General features: G+C 39.7%; 2 protein-coding genes across 2 annotated transcripts; one reads left to right on the forward strand and one right to left on the reverse strand.

Moving 5' to 3' along the window:
* Window positions 1-37: 37 nt before the first annotated feature.
* On the reverse strand, window positions 38-5,813 carry rad9a (RAD9 checkpoint clamp component A). The gene is made up of 13 exons (XM_071506747.1): window positions 5,668-5,813; window positions 5,504-5,539; window positions 5,319-5,389; window positions 5,105-5,178; window positions 4,922-4,970; window positions 3,679-3,793; window positions 3,409-3,508; window positions 3,102-3,208; window positions 2,742-2,848; window positions 2,459-2,523; window positions 2,274-2,372; window positions 1,574-1,823; window positions 38-522 (listed from the first exon to the last, which is right to left on the reverse strand). The coding sequence occupies exons 1-13, from the start codon at window positions 5,684-5,686 to the stop codon at window positions 415-417; spliced, it is 1,200 nt and encodes a 399-aa protein (XP_071362848.1). The 5' UTR covers window positions 5,687-5,813; the 3' UTR covers window positions 38-414.
* Window positions 5,254-14,450, forward strand: LOC139637834 (uncharacterized). Its single transcript, XM_071506745.1, has 7 exons — window positions 5,254-5,396; window positions 7,651-9,134; window positions 9,213-9,364; window positions 11,475-11,856; window positions 12,059-12,191; window positions 12,343-12,560; window positions 13,286-14,450. The coding sequence occupies exons 2-7, from the start codon at window positions 8,241-8,243 to the stop codon at window positions 13,529-13,531; spliced, it is 2,025 nt and encodes a 674-aa protein (XP_071362846.1). The 5' UTR covers window positions 5,254-5,396; window positions 7,651-8,240; the 3' UTR covers window positions 13,532-14,450.
* Window positions 14,451-15,700: the final 1,250 nt, after the last annotated feature.

Here is a 15,700-nt window from a genome sequence, read left to right on the forward strand (position 1 = left end):
CATTTGACATGTAAATAAATAATACATGATGTTTACATACTTTGAAAAATAAATCTGTTTTATTTGAAGGTACTTTTTTGCTGCAACTTGATCACAAACTGAACAGATTCCAAAGAAAAATAAACAGGAACTGCTTCATGTCTAGTTTCACATAATCCCAGATTTCCACCATTAACATTTTAATCCAGTAAATGTGGTTCTGTACTGATGGCCTCTGCACAGTTTTGGCCAGGTAAAAAAAAAACTAAACAAAACAGTAAAGATGAAAATAAAAGTCCAGGATGTCAATTTATGTTTTTTCAAATAGTCCAGGTGGCATGATGTAACAGTAATAAAAGTGGACACACATGCACCCACTTTCAGGTCAGTCCATCTCTCTCAGTCCACATCCCATTAGTCCACTATCACCCTACTTTAAGTGTCATCCTCACTGTCACTGGCCAGAACTTCTTGATTTGTCACTGGTTGAGTATTCATCTGGGAAGATGGAGGAAGCACGGATCCAAAGAACAAGGAACAGAACTGTGGGAGAACAACACAGAAGGGGGAAAAATTATAGGACTACAGTACACTCACTGTGTATTTTATCCAAATGTTAGACATAAGAAAAATCTGCAAGTAGCATCTAGTGATTGTCACCTGAGGCCTAGTGCAGATAACTTTCACAACTTTTTGCCCTGATTTACCAGAATGAGACAAATTTTTGAGTTTGTTATTAAGGAACGTCACTCATGTCTGTCATGATAGACCCTGGTTTATAGCTGTCATGAAAAATCAAATGAAATAAAAATCAAAAAAGGTACACTGGCAGCTGGGGCACCTTGGATATTAGTCTGATGGGATGTGAGCGTCATCCAATGAGAGCAGAATAGAAAAACCAGGGGTGGTGATGTGTGAGACAGCAGATACAGACATACAATGATTCTGTTATTGTTCACTGTCGCAGTCATTTGTTCCAGTCACTGACCTCTTAACGTGGAATAATCTTGTAATCAATACATCTCTGAGATCAGTTGTGAACTCCCACATCAACATGATGATAGTCAGTGATAAAAAACATAATTTGAGAAGTTCCAGGTTTGGAGTCTCCACTTTGCTTCAGTAATCGTTGTGCATGAGGGCAGAGGACGGTAAGATATTTTGTGAAGACCACTAATCAGCACATGGCTGCCAAGAGGAGAAACAAAATTTGTGTTTATACTTTATATGGTATTTTCTGCTTAAACAGCAGATAGCACTGCTAAAGAAACTCTAGTCTCATGTAGCTGTCAATGTTATGGTGCCTTTGTAATTTATTGTTTTGATGGTCTGAAAGTAAATTAAGGTTAGGAAATTCATACTGCATTGTTTTATGATTTTGTGATTTTCTATAAATGTGCTATGTACAGTCAGTAACATGTTTGAAAAGGGCATTTTAAATTTCTGCAGTTTTCCTGGGTAAATTAAGATTAAATTATTTAATATAAAAACAAAATGGCATCTGCAAAAGGACAGCTATTAATATGGAAATCTATTTTGTTTAATCTCCTTACATTTTCATCAACTTATCTATTTATCCAACTGAAAACTATACCTTCTTATTGGGTGGTCTGTCTGAATCAGCTGTTTCACCTTCCTCCTCCTCTTCCTCCTCCTCGCTGTGTATCCTTGTCCTGTGATTGGCTGCAGCAGGCTGTTTTAAGTATGTGGATTCAGCTAATGGGGGTGTGGGTGGACCTGTAGCCGAGGGACCTGGTGCAATACTGGTATCCATGGCAATTAGGTAGGAGTCTATGTCGTCATTCATGAAGTCATCAGCAGGGGGAGGTGGTGGTGTGTGTGCTCTGAGAGGTGGAAGGGAAACATGACAGTTAAAAGTTAAGACAAAACTTATCAGACACAGACCCGAACATTCACCCCTGCCCACATTGTAAGATTTCATGTTATTATACATTTTCAATGGTTAAATGGCTGTTTGTGTCAATTTGACAAAACTCTATTACAAAACTTTAATTACACTACGCAACAGACCACATGTGCTAAAGCTGGACAGATGTGCTGACTAAAACACCTGCAGTTTGTGGTCAACTCACTGTCCACTCAGAGAATGTGATTGTCCACCAGGTGGCATGGCATCCCTGCAGAATAAATGCTAAACTTTTCATTAGAACTGAGGAAACTATTTGGCAAAGAAGCTTTTTTTCACTTCTGCCATTGGCAGCCCTTTTCTAAAGCTGACTCACAAGTGACTGACAAGAAAAAATCCAGCCCATTCAGTTTGGTTTGAGTGTTACCGTCTTGTGTTGTTTTTACGGTGGTTGGGATCATCAGAGAGCGTGGCCAACACAAAGTTTCCCTCCAGGACACTGTCTGTTACTGAAAGCACCACAGGGCTGAAACACAAGCACAAAGAAAATGTTAATGTCAGTAGATTTTGGTAACACAACTGATCAACTGCATCTGTATGTGAAATCCTTACCTTCCCGGCTCATCAAAGTACATAGAAATAGGGAGACCAGTGGACTCTGCAAACACTAACAAACCCTGAGAGAGAGACAACAATAAATGACTTAGCAAACCTCCTTGATGAGAAATAAATGCAAGAAATCAGCTTTCCGCAACATATTTTAGCTGCCTCCACCCCTCTTTCAATTCCCCCAAAGGACCTCTCTCTCTCTCTGATCAATTTCCCAACCCTCTCTCTCCTGATTTATCCTCTTATTATTGTGCTCAGTCCTTCCTCCCTTTATCTGCTGTCTCACCCGTAACTCCTTCAGACAAAATGTGACACTGTTGTGAGCTTGGACAGCGAAATGGTCAAACTCGTCTGAAGCCAGACACAGCTCTGTCAGCATAGACTTGGACTGCTCTGAGAGGGAAATAGAAAGAAAAGCAGGAGTGAATTAAGGGTAAAAGTAGATATAAAACAATAATAATAATGAACAAATTATAATCTTAAATTTGTGTCACACTAAAGTATTGATCCTCTTGATTGTACTTTACTTAAATATCCAATGTAAGATTTGTATAAAAAGTATGTTATGACTTCTTAAAGAACAGTTTTACAAATTTCAATAAGTCGGTCTGTAGCTGCTGGGTGAGCAAATAGACAACTAGGTCACCTGTATCCTCATCCACATGGTTCCTGACCCACATCCGTTCATCACTCACTGCCACAGTCACTTCTTCCAGAGAGGGAGGGAAGTGCACGACTGTGTCTACCAGCAGCCTGGAAGCGATGGGAAAACAAATATAATGTAAGCTTCTAGTGAGGGAGGAGTACAGAAAGCTACAATCAAATAAAGCTACATTTTTTTTGCAAACCAACAACACATGTTACCGAGAGGGTCCGGGACAGAAAACAAAAGGCAGACTTTCAATGTTACAATTACATTTTTACAATGAAGAATACAGAAGGATCTCACAGACCTGGGCTGGGCCCTGAATACATTGGCACAACTGTCTTTATCAAACACTGCTTGTAAGCTTTCACTGTCCTGGAAAGACAGGTTATGTGTCTTCAGGAGACCTGCAGAGAAATGCCAACACACAAACACTTACTCCTGGAATACAATGCAATAAATCCATTATGTGCTGCAAGAAATAAAACATGTGTCAATGTAAATGAGGTGTAACCCTCCTGAAATCATTCATGTGAAGTACTGTGAACCATCTGAGGAGGAAGTGAAGCACTCATACCGTGTTTGCAGTGCAAGGTGAACGTGAGGCGGTCCTTCTGCTTGTCCAGCTGGATGTGGCACTTTTCCACTGTCTTCTCCAGAGATGCCAGAGACCTGAACACTGCCTGCACACTCTGACTCATACATAAAGGAACATGAGATGGGGAAAAAATAAATATACACATGGGGAAAAGATCATGACTGTGTCTGTAAAGCACTTTATAATATGGGTTTAGAAAAGTGCTCTATAAATAAAGAATATAATAATATTATTATTGTTATCATTATTATTATTAATGACATTAATACTAATAATACTACTACTACTATAATAATAATAATTATTATTATTGTTGTTGTTATTGTTGTTGTTGTTGTTATTATTAATAATAATAATATTATTGTTATTATATTCTTATTGTCATTATTATTATTAATATTATTATAAGTATAAGTGTACACTTGCCCAACATTATTTACATACTGGTGACACATGTTCAACCCTTTTAAATGACTGCCATATACAACTGTTAAAGGAAGCTCAGAGGTTTTGCACAAGGCACACAAAGATAACCACAAGGCAGTACCATGGTAGCAACATGACAGGAAAGATAGTGTTTTAAGTTGAGTACAGAAGTACAGAGAAGAAATTTATCTGGCTCTGCTCTGAATCATGGAAACAGGATCAGTCAAACCCAAAAATGGGTACTGTAGTTGCCAGCGCATATGTGGAAAGACTGTGGAGTAGTTCAGATAATTTGAAAAAATTGAAATATTTTGGTTTTGCTTTGCTAAAAAAAAGTGCATCCATATATTTGTGTTTAGGAGGATTATAATTGGTGTTATGCTGCTCTTGACTATATTTATTGTCACAGCACAGACCAGCAGCACAGGATACGCCTCCCTACAACCTGAATTAGACGTAACACCTGAACATCATGCACTGTTATTGAGAATTCATAAAAACTAGTGAGTACATGAGCAGAGAGGATGAGACAGATAGAAAGATTTAAATGCAGCATCTCTAAGCTAAAAATTGTAGAATTAAAGCAAACCTACTAACAAAAGAAAAAAAGGAGACCAAGAATAAACATCAACAGCTCCAGGGTCACTGTGTCTTGTACGAAAAAAAGGACAGGTGGTGCTGATGAAGGAGTACTTGAGCTCATCTGATAAGGCTGACATAGATTATTACGGACCATGTAAATGTGCTGACCATGAGAGATAAATTGTTTAAAGCATCATAAGAACCATGGACACACCTTTATTGCCATCTTGCAACGGAAGACGTGCTCATTGGGGATGGTGTACCTGTGCAAGAAATGTGTAGGGAAGTTGGCTTAAAACTTTTGGAAATGACAAAAATGTGACGTTCAGTGACTCACTCTCTCTTTATCACACTCACACACACACATTTCAGTGCCGATTATAAGCACAGTCTGCACCTGCTGAAGAAGAGTGGTGCGAACAGGAAGCAAGCATATGCCGACCGAGAGGAGTTCACAGACCGCAGGGCCAGCTACAAGAGAAAGATAGAAAAAAAGACAAACAAATCAGCACTATTCAATGACGCAAAGTGTGCACCAACAGGAAGCTACAAGATATATGCGTTGTAGGAGGAAGTGTTGGTGTGTGTCTGTCAGCATCAGAGCAGCTCACCCCATCTTTCTGAGGCTCCACATACAGCTCATCACCTATCCTGGACAGGGAGTGGATGGCTTTGGCGAGCACTGGACGGTACATTCACACACATACACAACACCATTACCATTAACAGCTAATTCATTTGATGTACTGATGTTCTAGCTAAAGAAAGGACTGAAGAAGCAGAAATAGTTTTCTACCTTTCACGTTTCCTCCCGTCACGACGCAGTCCATTTCTGCAAAGTAGATATTACTTTTCCGTTAAGTTAGCAAATTCGGCTAAAAGTTAGCCGAAACTACCGGCTACACACCATCAAAAAGTGAACTGCTTGAGGTTTAAGGGTTTGCACACCGAGCAGAATACCTCGTAGTGCCGAAAGCATACTCCAGTTGGTTATGGTATTAATTTTAAGTTTTATTTTTTGGCTGCGGTTCGACTAAGGACTATCTTCCACCGATCTTGACGTTGTTTACGCCGCCATTGCCCGCTTCCGCCCTGTGGACCAATCACAGACGCAGGGGCTTAAAGGGGCGTGGTTAATTACAACCATGCGCAATGAGCGTCGTTGAGGATGTTACTGACAGTGCAATGGGGTGTGCAACGGATATAACTTATTTAGGTTTCTCTAAAGATGCGGTTAGGTATTTACAATGGCAGTTTACAAGTATTATATAATTGTGGAGGACAAATAGGCCTACATTTAATGTATTGCTAACAATTTGACTTGAGTGGTTAGAGTGGTAGAGTTTTATGTTAATTTACTCAAGTGCTGTGGTGAATGTACAATTCTTTGATACTTTATGAAGTATTTCTACTCAATACCATGTTATATTTCCACTCAGCTATATTTCAGCGACAGATATTGTAGTTTTTACTCTATTACATTTTTCTGACACCTGTAGTTCTTGGTTCTTTTGCAGATAAAGAAAAAAATAAACACAATGGCATGTTATCAGACAACTGGTAACTGGGCACAGACAAGTAAAAGCCCCCCCCCCCCCCCCCCCCCCCACCCCTCCTACATGGAGCAGGAAACCCTGACTGAAAGAGACAGAAAACATCTACAGTCATATTGTTTTTAGTCAATTGTAGTTTTGTGTCTCTTTGTAGTTGTTTTTTTTACATCCCTGTTTGGTAATTTTGTGCCAGTTTGTGTCTCTGTGAGATCATTTGATTAACAGTCACTTAAAACAGAGGCTCTAGCCCGTGAACCCCATTATCCCTTGAGCCCCCGAGCCTGTGCCCAATGGGCCCACTCAGTAATCCTTCCATGACTACACATATGTATATGAAATTAATTAACAATGATAATCTAGTAATATTATATATGCATTAATAAAACCCTCTCAAAGCTGCCATTCTACATATTGACTGCTTTTGCTGTTGGTACTTTAGCTAATATTTTGTTGATAATACTTTTACTCATGTAAACTTTCGAATGCAGAACTTGTCTTTGTTACAGATCTCTTTTACATTGTGCTATAGCTGGTAAGAATCTGAGCACCTCTGAATATATGAATGAACATTTTTATTGTTGATTTTTTGTCATACACGAGGAAAAAAAATCCCCAAGCTCAAAAACATAGGTTTATTTTGTATATACACACACTTCATTTTTATTTTTTTGTCCAAAAATGAATAGGACATTGACATCAAGGATTTTACCTCCATATATTTATAGCTGTGTTACTATTATCATCGTCATCATCATCTCACGGTTATGTGATAGTTCATTTGAGATTTTATTGGCTGAATCATGCTTTTAAATCTTTTTAGTCTCTGATTAGTATTTTGAATGACCAAAGACCTCCTTTTGTGCGCCAAAGTGTAGCAGGAAATAGAAAAAGGTGGGCATGTAATATAATATATATTAAGTAGCGGGTAGCTAATATCAACAAATATTAATTAAAAAAAACTATTTAGAAAAAAGTACTCTGGGCTCCAGTACAACCTGTCACATTAGGAGATTCTATTAAAACTAACAATGACAGAAAAGCCTGTCTTAAGTTTTAGTTTAAAAAAAAATAAAAAAAATTGAGACTGCACTGAGCTTTTATGAAATGGGTTATACCAAAAGTCATTGCAGGCATTTTCTATTTCTTTCATTCTGAGCAAACATAAATAGCAGCTGCTCTCAAAAAACGCCCTGTAATTACCAGTCAAGGATCACAGTGGGAAGAAAGAGAGTGTGTGTGCACGCGTGAGTGAGGGAATCAGGGAGAGAAAAAGGAAGGAAGGGAGGGCAAATAGAAAGATGGCATGGGTAGAGAGTCACAGAGAGAGGGAGAGTCACTGTCAATGCACAATTATCTCACCTCACTGGTCTTTCTTGTTGGTCTGCTTCAGAGAGTGATCTGAGGAACGCTGCCGTGCGCCATCTCCCCTCCCATCACTGGCAACATAAAAGGCTGTTGGAGAAGAGGTGTGACTAAAACAGTCTTCCTGTATTGAAACCTTGGACATTTGATAAAAGAAAGAGCCTCCGAAGGAACACAAGCGGACAAAAGTCAGGAGATATTCTGAGTGTGGCTCGGCTTTGTGCCAAAACAACATAAAAAGAGAGAGAGACTGCAGCTTACACTTCTGAGGATTATGGAGAACTGGTGGGGAAGTTAGATGTTGAGAGATGGACCTGTCTTGATATTTGCTGTGAGAAACTGCTAAGCCAATAATGGAAAAGGACTGGAACATGAAGAAAGAGGGAAACAACCGTCACAGGAGTCTTAACAACAAAAGCTGGACACAGGGGTGACATGATTTTTCACAAATACTTTCTTCTGTCATGGTCTGCAGTCTCTTTTCAAAGCAACACATTACATAAGACTGTATGGAATCCTTCCCTTTTTAGCAGACTTTATTGTGGAGTTAATGTGTGCTCATTGTTGACATACCTTTCTGTGACCTCTGGATTTGATACACTGCAGTTTTGTTCCTAGATGTCTCAGTCACATAATCCAACAGACTCTCAGGCCTTGCTGCAGTCCATGCTGCAGAGACTGAAGCTGCAGCCAGGGAGAGAGGGCCAGCCATTCCTTCACACTCCTGTATCCATCACAGCTGCTTCCACACTGAAGGGAGATGGAGAGAGAGGAGCCTCCAACCTCCAGAAAGCAAACAACAGTCCTGTGAATGGCTTTCAGTTCGGTACCAATGGTGTCCCATCAGGAGGGTTTGGGATTTCTGCTGCAGAAAATACTTTTGGCCTCAAAGGTGGGGAAATACAGCAACCAGGTCATGAGAGGGGTCTCATTTCCTGTCCCTCCCAGAAAGACAACACTGATAATGACACGGGTGAGAACAGGGCGTGGGGACAGGCCACATCGCCTGAGATCATCCCAACAGGAACAGGGCAGCTGTTTCCCGCAGAATCACTTAAGGATGCTGATACCACTTCCTTTGAGAGGACTGATGGGGAAAGGGTGAGTTTTGGCAGTTCTTCAATGACAGGACACATTCCTGGTAATAAAGATGCTGTCACAAGGTTGGGACACAATCAGGTCCAGGATCAGAGCTTTAAACCCAAAGTCTACATGTGGTCCTCGAAGTCCACAGATGCAAACCTTGCTACGGAAAGTCAAGAGAATGAAGTCCAGCGTGTGGGAAATGGAGAAGTGGGAGCTTTGGCACAGAGTAAAGACTTACAGTTTGTTGCAAATAGCCAGAAAACAACAAACAGCAGCTCTAGAAGAAAACAGCGATCATCTGAGAATAAAACAAGGAGATGGACACAGAAAATTAAGGAGAGATGGTTGGAGAGGAGGGGGAGTTTTGGCAAAAAAGGAAAAGAAGAAGGTGGGAGAGCAGACCAGAGGAGTGTGCAAGGACCTGAGGTGAGTTGTGCATTTTGATTATACTAACTTAATATTGTAAAAAATTACCAGTGAAACTGCAGCTTGTTTACTTCACAGACTTCACCTCAAAACCATCGACTGACAGCAGAAAATCTCATCAACACATCAATTAAGGAGGAAGAAAGGACCCTCCTTTCATCAGACAGCAGTGATCCCGGTAAACCCCTCCTTGCACGCACAGAGGACAGCACACTCGAGGGGCATGTCAGGTAATCAACCATCAAACTGCCCAAAAACTGCAAAAATACACCCAAACAACTGCTATAGTCAACCAGACTCTAAAGTTCTCTCTGTCTGGTTTTGTTGATTCATCTCTTAAAGTTACACCAGTAAGATATGTGAGGTATTTCTGAGCTGTTTCCAACCATAGATGTGATGTTAGTTTGTGCTGTTATGTTCCCTCTGATGTGCCAAACACACCCCTCTCACCGACAGTATCTGTCATCAGACATCTTCAGTCACACTCTTCTTATTGCAGTAAGTGTGACACATTGATAAAACACGTCTTATGTGGGAACATTAGAAATGAGACCATCGGTGGAAGAAGTGTTCAGATGCTTTACTTCAGTAAAAGTATTAATACTACAATGTAAAAATACTGTATTACAAAAAGAATTCAAAGACTTACTTATGTACATAATGTTGTTCAGCTAAATCTATTTGAAGTAACAAAGGCAAAAGTATTCGTTATGTGTGCAGAACGGCCACTGTCAGTGATATTATTACTGATGCTTTAATGTGTTAGCTGCACTTTAATGTTGGTGTTGTCTTGATGGCTGAACTACTTTATATACTGTTGGGTAGTTTAATTTACTATAACAATGCATCATATTTTATGTGCTGATTGTTGATATTTTTTGCAAAGTAACTAGTAGTAACTAGTAACTAGTAACTACATCTGTCAAATGCAGTGGAGCAGAAGTATAAAGCAGCATGAGGTAGCACGGAAACAATCAAGTTGAATACAAGTCACTCAAAGTTGTAATGAGGTGCAGTGTTAAATGTAAATGTACCACCTTCGAAGGACGGAGAGAATCGCTCATAAAGGATGATCCTTTCCTTTGTGGTTGAAGGATAAGACTGGCATTATTTTATATCCTTCTTATAGTCAGCAAATCCCTTTAAAAGACCACAGCCAACAACGTGTGAGTCCATAATTGGTAAATCATTTACAGTACTGTGCAAACATTTTACACACTAAAATTAAAGTGGGTACGATTTCAAAAATAATACCAGGATAGTTTTTATTTATCAGGTAAAGTGCAGTTTACTAAATCGAATCAGAATTTGGTGCGACTATCCTTTCCTCTAAAAACAGCACCAGTTGTCCTCTTGTGCACAATTTTTTAAAGTACCTGGCAGGTAGGTTGTTCCAAATACCTTGGAGAACTTGCCTGACTGACGCCATGCTGTTGAGATCAGGGCTCTGAGTCTTGTTCCTCTTGTTCTTCTTCTTCTTGATAGTTCATTGGGGTCGGTTGTATGTTTGAGTTCGTTGTGGTGCTGCAGAATGAATTTGGGACCAATCAGATGCCTCACTAATACTACTACGTGTTCTAAACATGTAAACTACCTAATACTATTGCACAGTACTTTATGTTTCCACATATTTGTGTGTGAAAGAAAAATAAACACACATAGGAGGCTGATGTCTGGTATATTTATTTTTGCAATAAACAGTACACTACCACCAACCAAGAACAGTCTGACTCCATAGGCTTCCCACCAAACTGAGCAACATCTGAACACCATATGCTGTGATTGAGAGAGAGCATAAAAACTAGTTGGAGAGCAGCCGTTAGAAAGTGGTACAAATGCAGATTTGGGCACTGAAAAAGGAGAAACTAGGTGTACTACTAACACTGACAATTCCTGGATCATTGTGTGTTGTGTGAAAAAATACTGTAACAATATCCACTTTTATATAATTAATAGTGTTACATATCATTAGATTGAAATAAAAACGTTTGGAACAGGAGCAGAAGTGTCTATGAAGGGCATCTTGATGTCATCTGACAGGGCTGTGGGTGTATGTCAGACAAAAAAGGTCAGAAACCGCTGCTCTAGGGAGTATTTATGGCTCCAGGACAGTGTGTGTGGGACTTAGGCAAAATAAACTGCAGTGCCCATGTTCATCATGAAGGGGCATGTCATGTGGCTTTTTAAAAATTTTTTAAATGTTTTTGGGACAACAATGGAGCTCTATTGCACAGAGGAATGGGACATATCAGACAACACTTATTAGAAGGATCAATTCATTGTTCGTTTTAGTCTTTTCATGTGATTTGTTTACAGTTTGAATCTCTTCTCTTGTGGCAGGTCCTCCAGTGATTTTGAGTTTGGCCTGGGCTCATTCAGCCTACTGGAGGAGATTGCCACAGGTCAAGAGTGGGCAAAGTTTCTTAACCCCAACCTATCAGCCACTTCAGCCAATCAGAGACGATCAGAAGAGCCGCCGAGCCAACTCAAAATCCATGAGAACAACCCGTGGAGCTTCAGGGGCACCGAGTCATCGGCAGTTTCAGATTTCAGTATGGCACAAATATCACCTGATGCTTTCCTACCTGTCAGCATGGACGTCTCAGAGGGAAAACAACAGCAGGGTGTTCACAGAGCAGCTGATCTATCAGAACCAATGGAAGATTTACAGTCTGAAGAGAGAGGACGGGAGAAGCAACATAGACCTCCCTCCTTTGTAGAGGTCAGATATCACTTATAACTCATTTAATATTTTCACAGAAATTATTTGATGAAAATCTTCCCATCAATATTTTTTTAGTGATTATTGTGCAATATTATAAATAACATGAACCACCCATAATCAAATTTCTTAAACTCTACCTTTTTGTGTGACCTACTTTCACTTTTGAGTCGATCACCATATAATCTGGTTTCAAATGCAGCCTGCAGAGAGTCTGGACAACACAGCGCTGAAGAGAGGCCACCTCAACAGAAAGAGACAGCATCAGTCAGCTGAGACGAGAGACAAGAGGCTTCAAACTGAGAAAATAAGTGATGTAAAAGAGGCAGGCAGAGGTGAGAACAACTTAATCCTCTGAATAATCAGATATTTCAGGCGCTTGAGTTGAAAGAGGTTAGATGCTGTCATTTGCAGCAGACACATTAGGCTGAAATTATTCTCTTTAAAGGAGAAATGAACTTGTTTCTTTTGTCTCTCGTTTTACAGGGGGGTCTGTCTCTTCACTGAGCATGACCAGCAGCCATGTGATGGCTGAAACAGGAGAGTCACAACACGATATTGCCATGCCTTTATGCACCCTAAACTCCTCTCCTACCCCACTCTCCCCGTCCCCTTTTAATCCTTTTGCTCCTGCACCTCGGGGTGTCCTCAAACACTGCATATCCCAGGATTCAGAGTCCTCTATGGAGACATTGACAAAAAGGGTGAGCTATTGTGTATCACAGTGCCTCCTTGTGGCATGAAATGTAAAAATGCTATTTACACAGTGTGTCCGTGTCCCACATCCATTATACATGCTGACTCTAAACCCTTATTTGCTACTGTCTTGCTGACACTATTCTCACACAGTGCAGAGTTGATGATGAAACAGCTCCAGAAACAAAAACAAAATAACCAGTGAACTTTATATGTTGTACTATGCAGATTTGTAGATTGTATTCTACTGCAAAAATACAGTATACTTTAACAGTTAGTATATACTGTACACGGTTAGTAAGTACTAAGGAAGAGCAGGAATGACTGTGAAAAGATTCTTAATTTAATGTAAAAATGTATTCTTACATTATTTATTATCAATTGAATTTGTTGACTATTTTATTTATTTTATTTTTCATGTTCAGCTGACTAAAATTGAAAAGACTGTCTAGAATACACTTGTAATTATTTGTATCTGATTAATCACAAATGTACCAACTGAACACTGTCTCAAATTTTCATATAATTAGTACCAAATGACATCATTCTTTCCATCAAACTATTAGTAGGCTGTAGCAAAGTATTGAGAAATGAGTGTTGCATAGACCAATGATAACACTTTAGAATGATTTAAAAAAAAAAAAAAAAAAAAAAAGTAATTTTATTAATTATTCTTTTTTGGCCATTTTCTGTTCACCTTCCTTTTTTATTCTATTCATCCTCTCTGGATCAGAGGCGAGTTGAGGAGAACCGGCGGGTCCATTTTTCAGAGGAGGTGTTGACCATAGCTGCTCCTGAGCTGGATATGAATGCTACAGACTCAGAGGAGGACTCAGGAGCGGAGGAGGACTCTGTGATAGAGCAGGAGTTTGAGGTGGAGGACGCAGCGCCAGAGGAGGTGGCACCAGCACGTCGGCCTGCCCTCCCCGCCTGGATACAGGCTCTGAAGAGGAAGAACACAGGGAGGAAGCACAGATGACTGCGAATCTACAAAATCGAGCATTTAGTCTCACACACTTGTTTCTATTTAAATAAACTGGAAAAAAAATCTAAATGAGGTGAGACAGTTTGTCTAGAAATAACTTCATCTGTTTTGAAGTGGATTTTTTTCTGGATACTTAAAGCACCTCACTGTGTCGTATTGCTCCTCATCACTTCACCACTGTTCAAAATGATAATCAATCAAGTATTTCTGAGCAGTGCCCAGAGTTCAAAACTGGCAACAAGTCTGACCTTCTTGTCTAACAAGGACTATGATGTTAAAACGTAAACTGTCAATTTTAACTTAAGATTTTTCTTCCTTTCTTTTTGTCTTTTTTTTTAACCGTTAACTGTTTAGTCCAAGCTCTCCTCTGTGTATTTCGACTGGATCAGAAGCTGACAGTGTTGCATCAGCTTTTACAGCTTTTATTTGAGAGCTATTGTTTTGCCGTCCTCCTTCAGTAACACAATGGACAGCAGCAGACTACAGTGTGGTCTGCCGTCTATGGCACTGACTCATTCTCCATATCCTCTGTTTCTTGGTAATGGCTCCCTGTCCGGCGCATCCTGACAATCAACCCCCAGGGGGGGGAAGAGATATGAGTTGGAGTTGAAGCAGTGGTTTCTGATCTGTCTGCTACTCTCTGTGCAACTCTTGAAATGGTGAAACTATATTTTGAAGCCATTTTCTTTCTGGAATCAGAGAGAAGCACTTGTCTTTTTTACTCTGACAGTATTTTTTACTCTGAAAATCAATTCTATTATCATCCTTATCAGTTATGAGATAGTACACCCAGACAATATAATCAGCCTCAGTTTTTACAGACTGAACCTAGGGCTCCAGTGATGTTTCCATGTGATTGGAGTAACAAAGTTAAGACAAACATTAAAGGAAGAGTGCAACATTTTGTAAAACATACTGATTTGTTTTCTTTCTGTGAGTTAAATGAGAAGACTGACACAGCTCTCAGGTCTATATGTTTAATTCAGAGTCTCTGCTGGCTGCCTGGCATCCACAACACCCAGCCAAGAACAACGGGCCTCGTGCATAATCCTACATAAAAATTCACTCCGTCATTTTCACACTTTGGTTTTGTTCAGATTAAAGAAATGAGAATGAAAATGAGAAATGATATAGTATGTTATGTAATATGTTAACCAGTGAATTTTAGTGGTGCTGGTAGCCAGAGCCAGGTTACCTGTTTCCCCCAGCCTTTGTGCTAACTAAAGCTAACTGGCTGTTAGCAGTACTGTAGCTTCGTATTTACAGTACAGATGTGACAGTGGTATCCTTCTCCTCTTAAAGCCACCTTCCCACCATCCTGGTAAGGGTGCTGGATGATGTGTGTTAACCCACTTTTTGTTTACAGTGTCCACTCTACATGAAAAACTAGATAACATTAAAAAACAAAAAAAACAAACCTTTCTCCAGCTACCTCATTATTTCATGAATTTTTCTACATAGTGATCATCTGAAAAAGTGATTATCTGCTAATTCATGTTTCACAATTACAAAACTTATTAGGCCTTCAATGTTATGCGAGTGAGAAAACTTGGAGGAACTATTTCTTTCACTCTGCCAACAGACGAACTGCAGAGGACTTTATGTCATTTCCATTACATGCATTATATTGATTTATGTGATTAAATTAGTACATTAAATTTTATGGCTAACTGCTGTCAATTCCCCAGTGGCCTCCCTCCACAGCTATCTTCTCTTGTAAATCACTGTCAGAGCCATTAAGAGGCTCTTTAGCTGATCTATTAGCGCCCCGGTCACATTTCATACTGAAATGAGGGGGGACACAGACAGAGGAGGGGTAAAGGCCAAATTGTACAATAAGTACTTGTGTCTGAGCAGAGTAGACAGAAAGCGAACTAAAAAAAATGTTTGCAACAGAGCCATGGGAGTAAACCAGAGAATCATAATATAATTTTAGATTTTCCACTCAAAAAAGTGGACTTGCGTTAGTCCATTAGTCTGTACAGTAACATCTCCTACTGTGCATCATCACCCAGAAGTGGACTAATAATGGCCCATTTGTAGACCTCAAGCAGCACACACATTGATCCCACCTCCGCCACCTCCACGTAACACACACATACGCACATCATTATTAGCTGTATCTTCACACCATTAAGAGCCTTCAGTGTTTTTATTTGGGCA

This window comes from Trachinotus anak, unplaced genomic scaffold, assembly GCF_046630095.1.
Source record: "Trachinotus anak isolate AG129_WGS33_773 ecotype Australia unplaced genomic scaffold, CSIRO_AGI_Tana_v1 ptg000021l, whole genome shotgun sequence".
NCBI lineage: Eukaryota > Metazoa > Chordata > Actinopteri > Carangiformes > Carangidae > Trachinotus > Trachinotus anak.

What these genes read in the sequence shown, in the direction of transcription:
- rad9a (XM_071506747.1), bottom strand. An exon ending in TGGAGCCTCAGAAAGATGGG is followed by an intron (nt 5,179 to 5,318) that starts GTGAGCTGCTCT and finishes TTTCTCTTGTAG; the next exon opens with CTGGCCCTGCGGTCTGTGAA. An exon ending in CGTAAAAACAACACAAGACG is followed by an intron (nt 1,824 to 2,273) that starts GTAACACTCAAA and finishes TCCACCTCTCAG; the next exon opens with AGCACACACACCACCACCTC.
- LOC139637834 (XM_071506745.1), top strand. Translation starts at nt 8,241, where the DNA reads ATGTCTCAGTCACATAATCCAACAGACTCTCAGGCCTTGCTGCAGTCC. An exon ending in GGAGTGTGCAAGGACCTGAG is followed by an intron (nt 9,135 to 9,212) that starts GTGAGTTGTGCA and finishes TTTACTTCACAG; the next exon opens with ACTTCACCTCAAAACCATCG. An exon ending in GACCTCCCTCCTTTGTAGAG is followed by an intron (nt 11,857 to 12,058) that starts GTCAGATATCAC and finishes TTTCAAATGCAG; the next exon opens with CCTGCAGAGAGTCTGGACAA.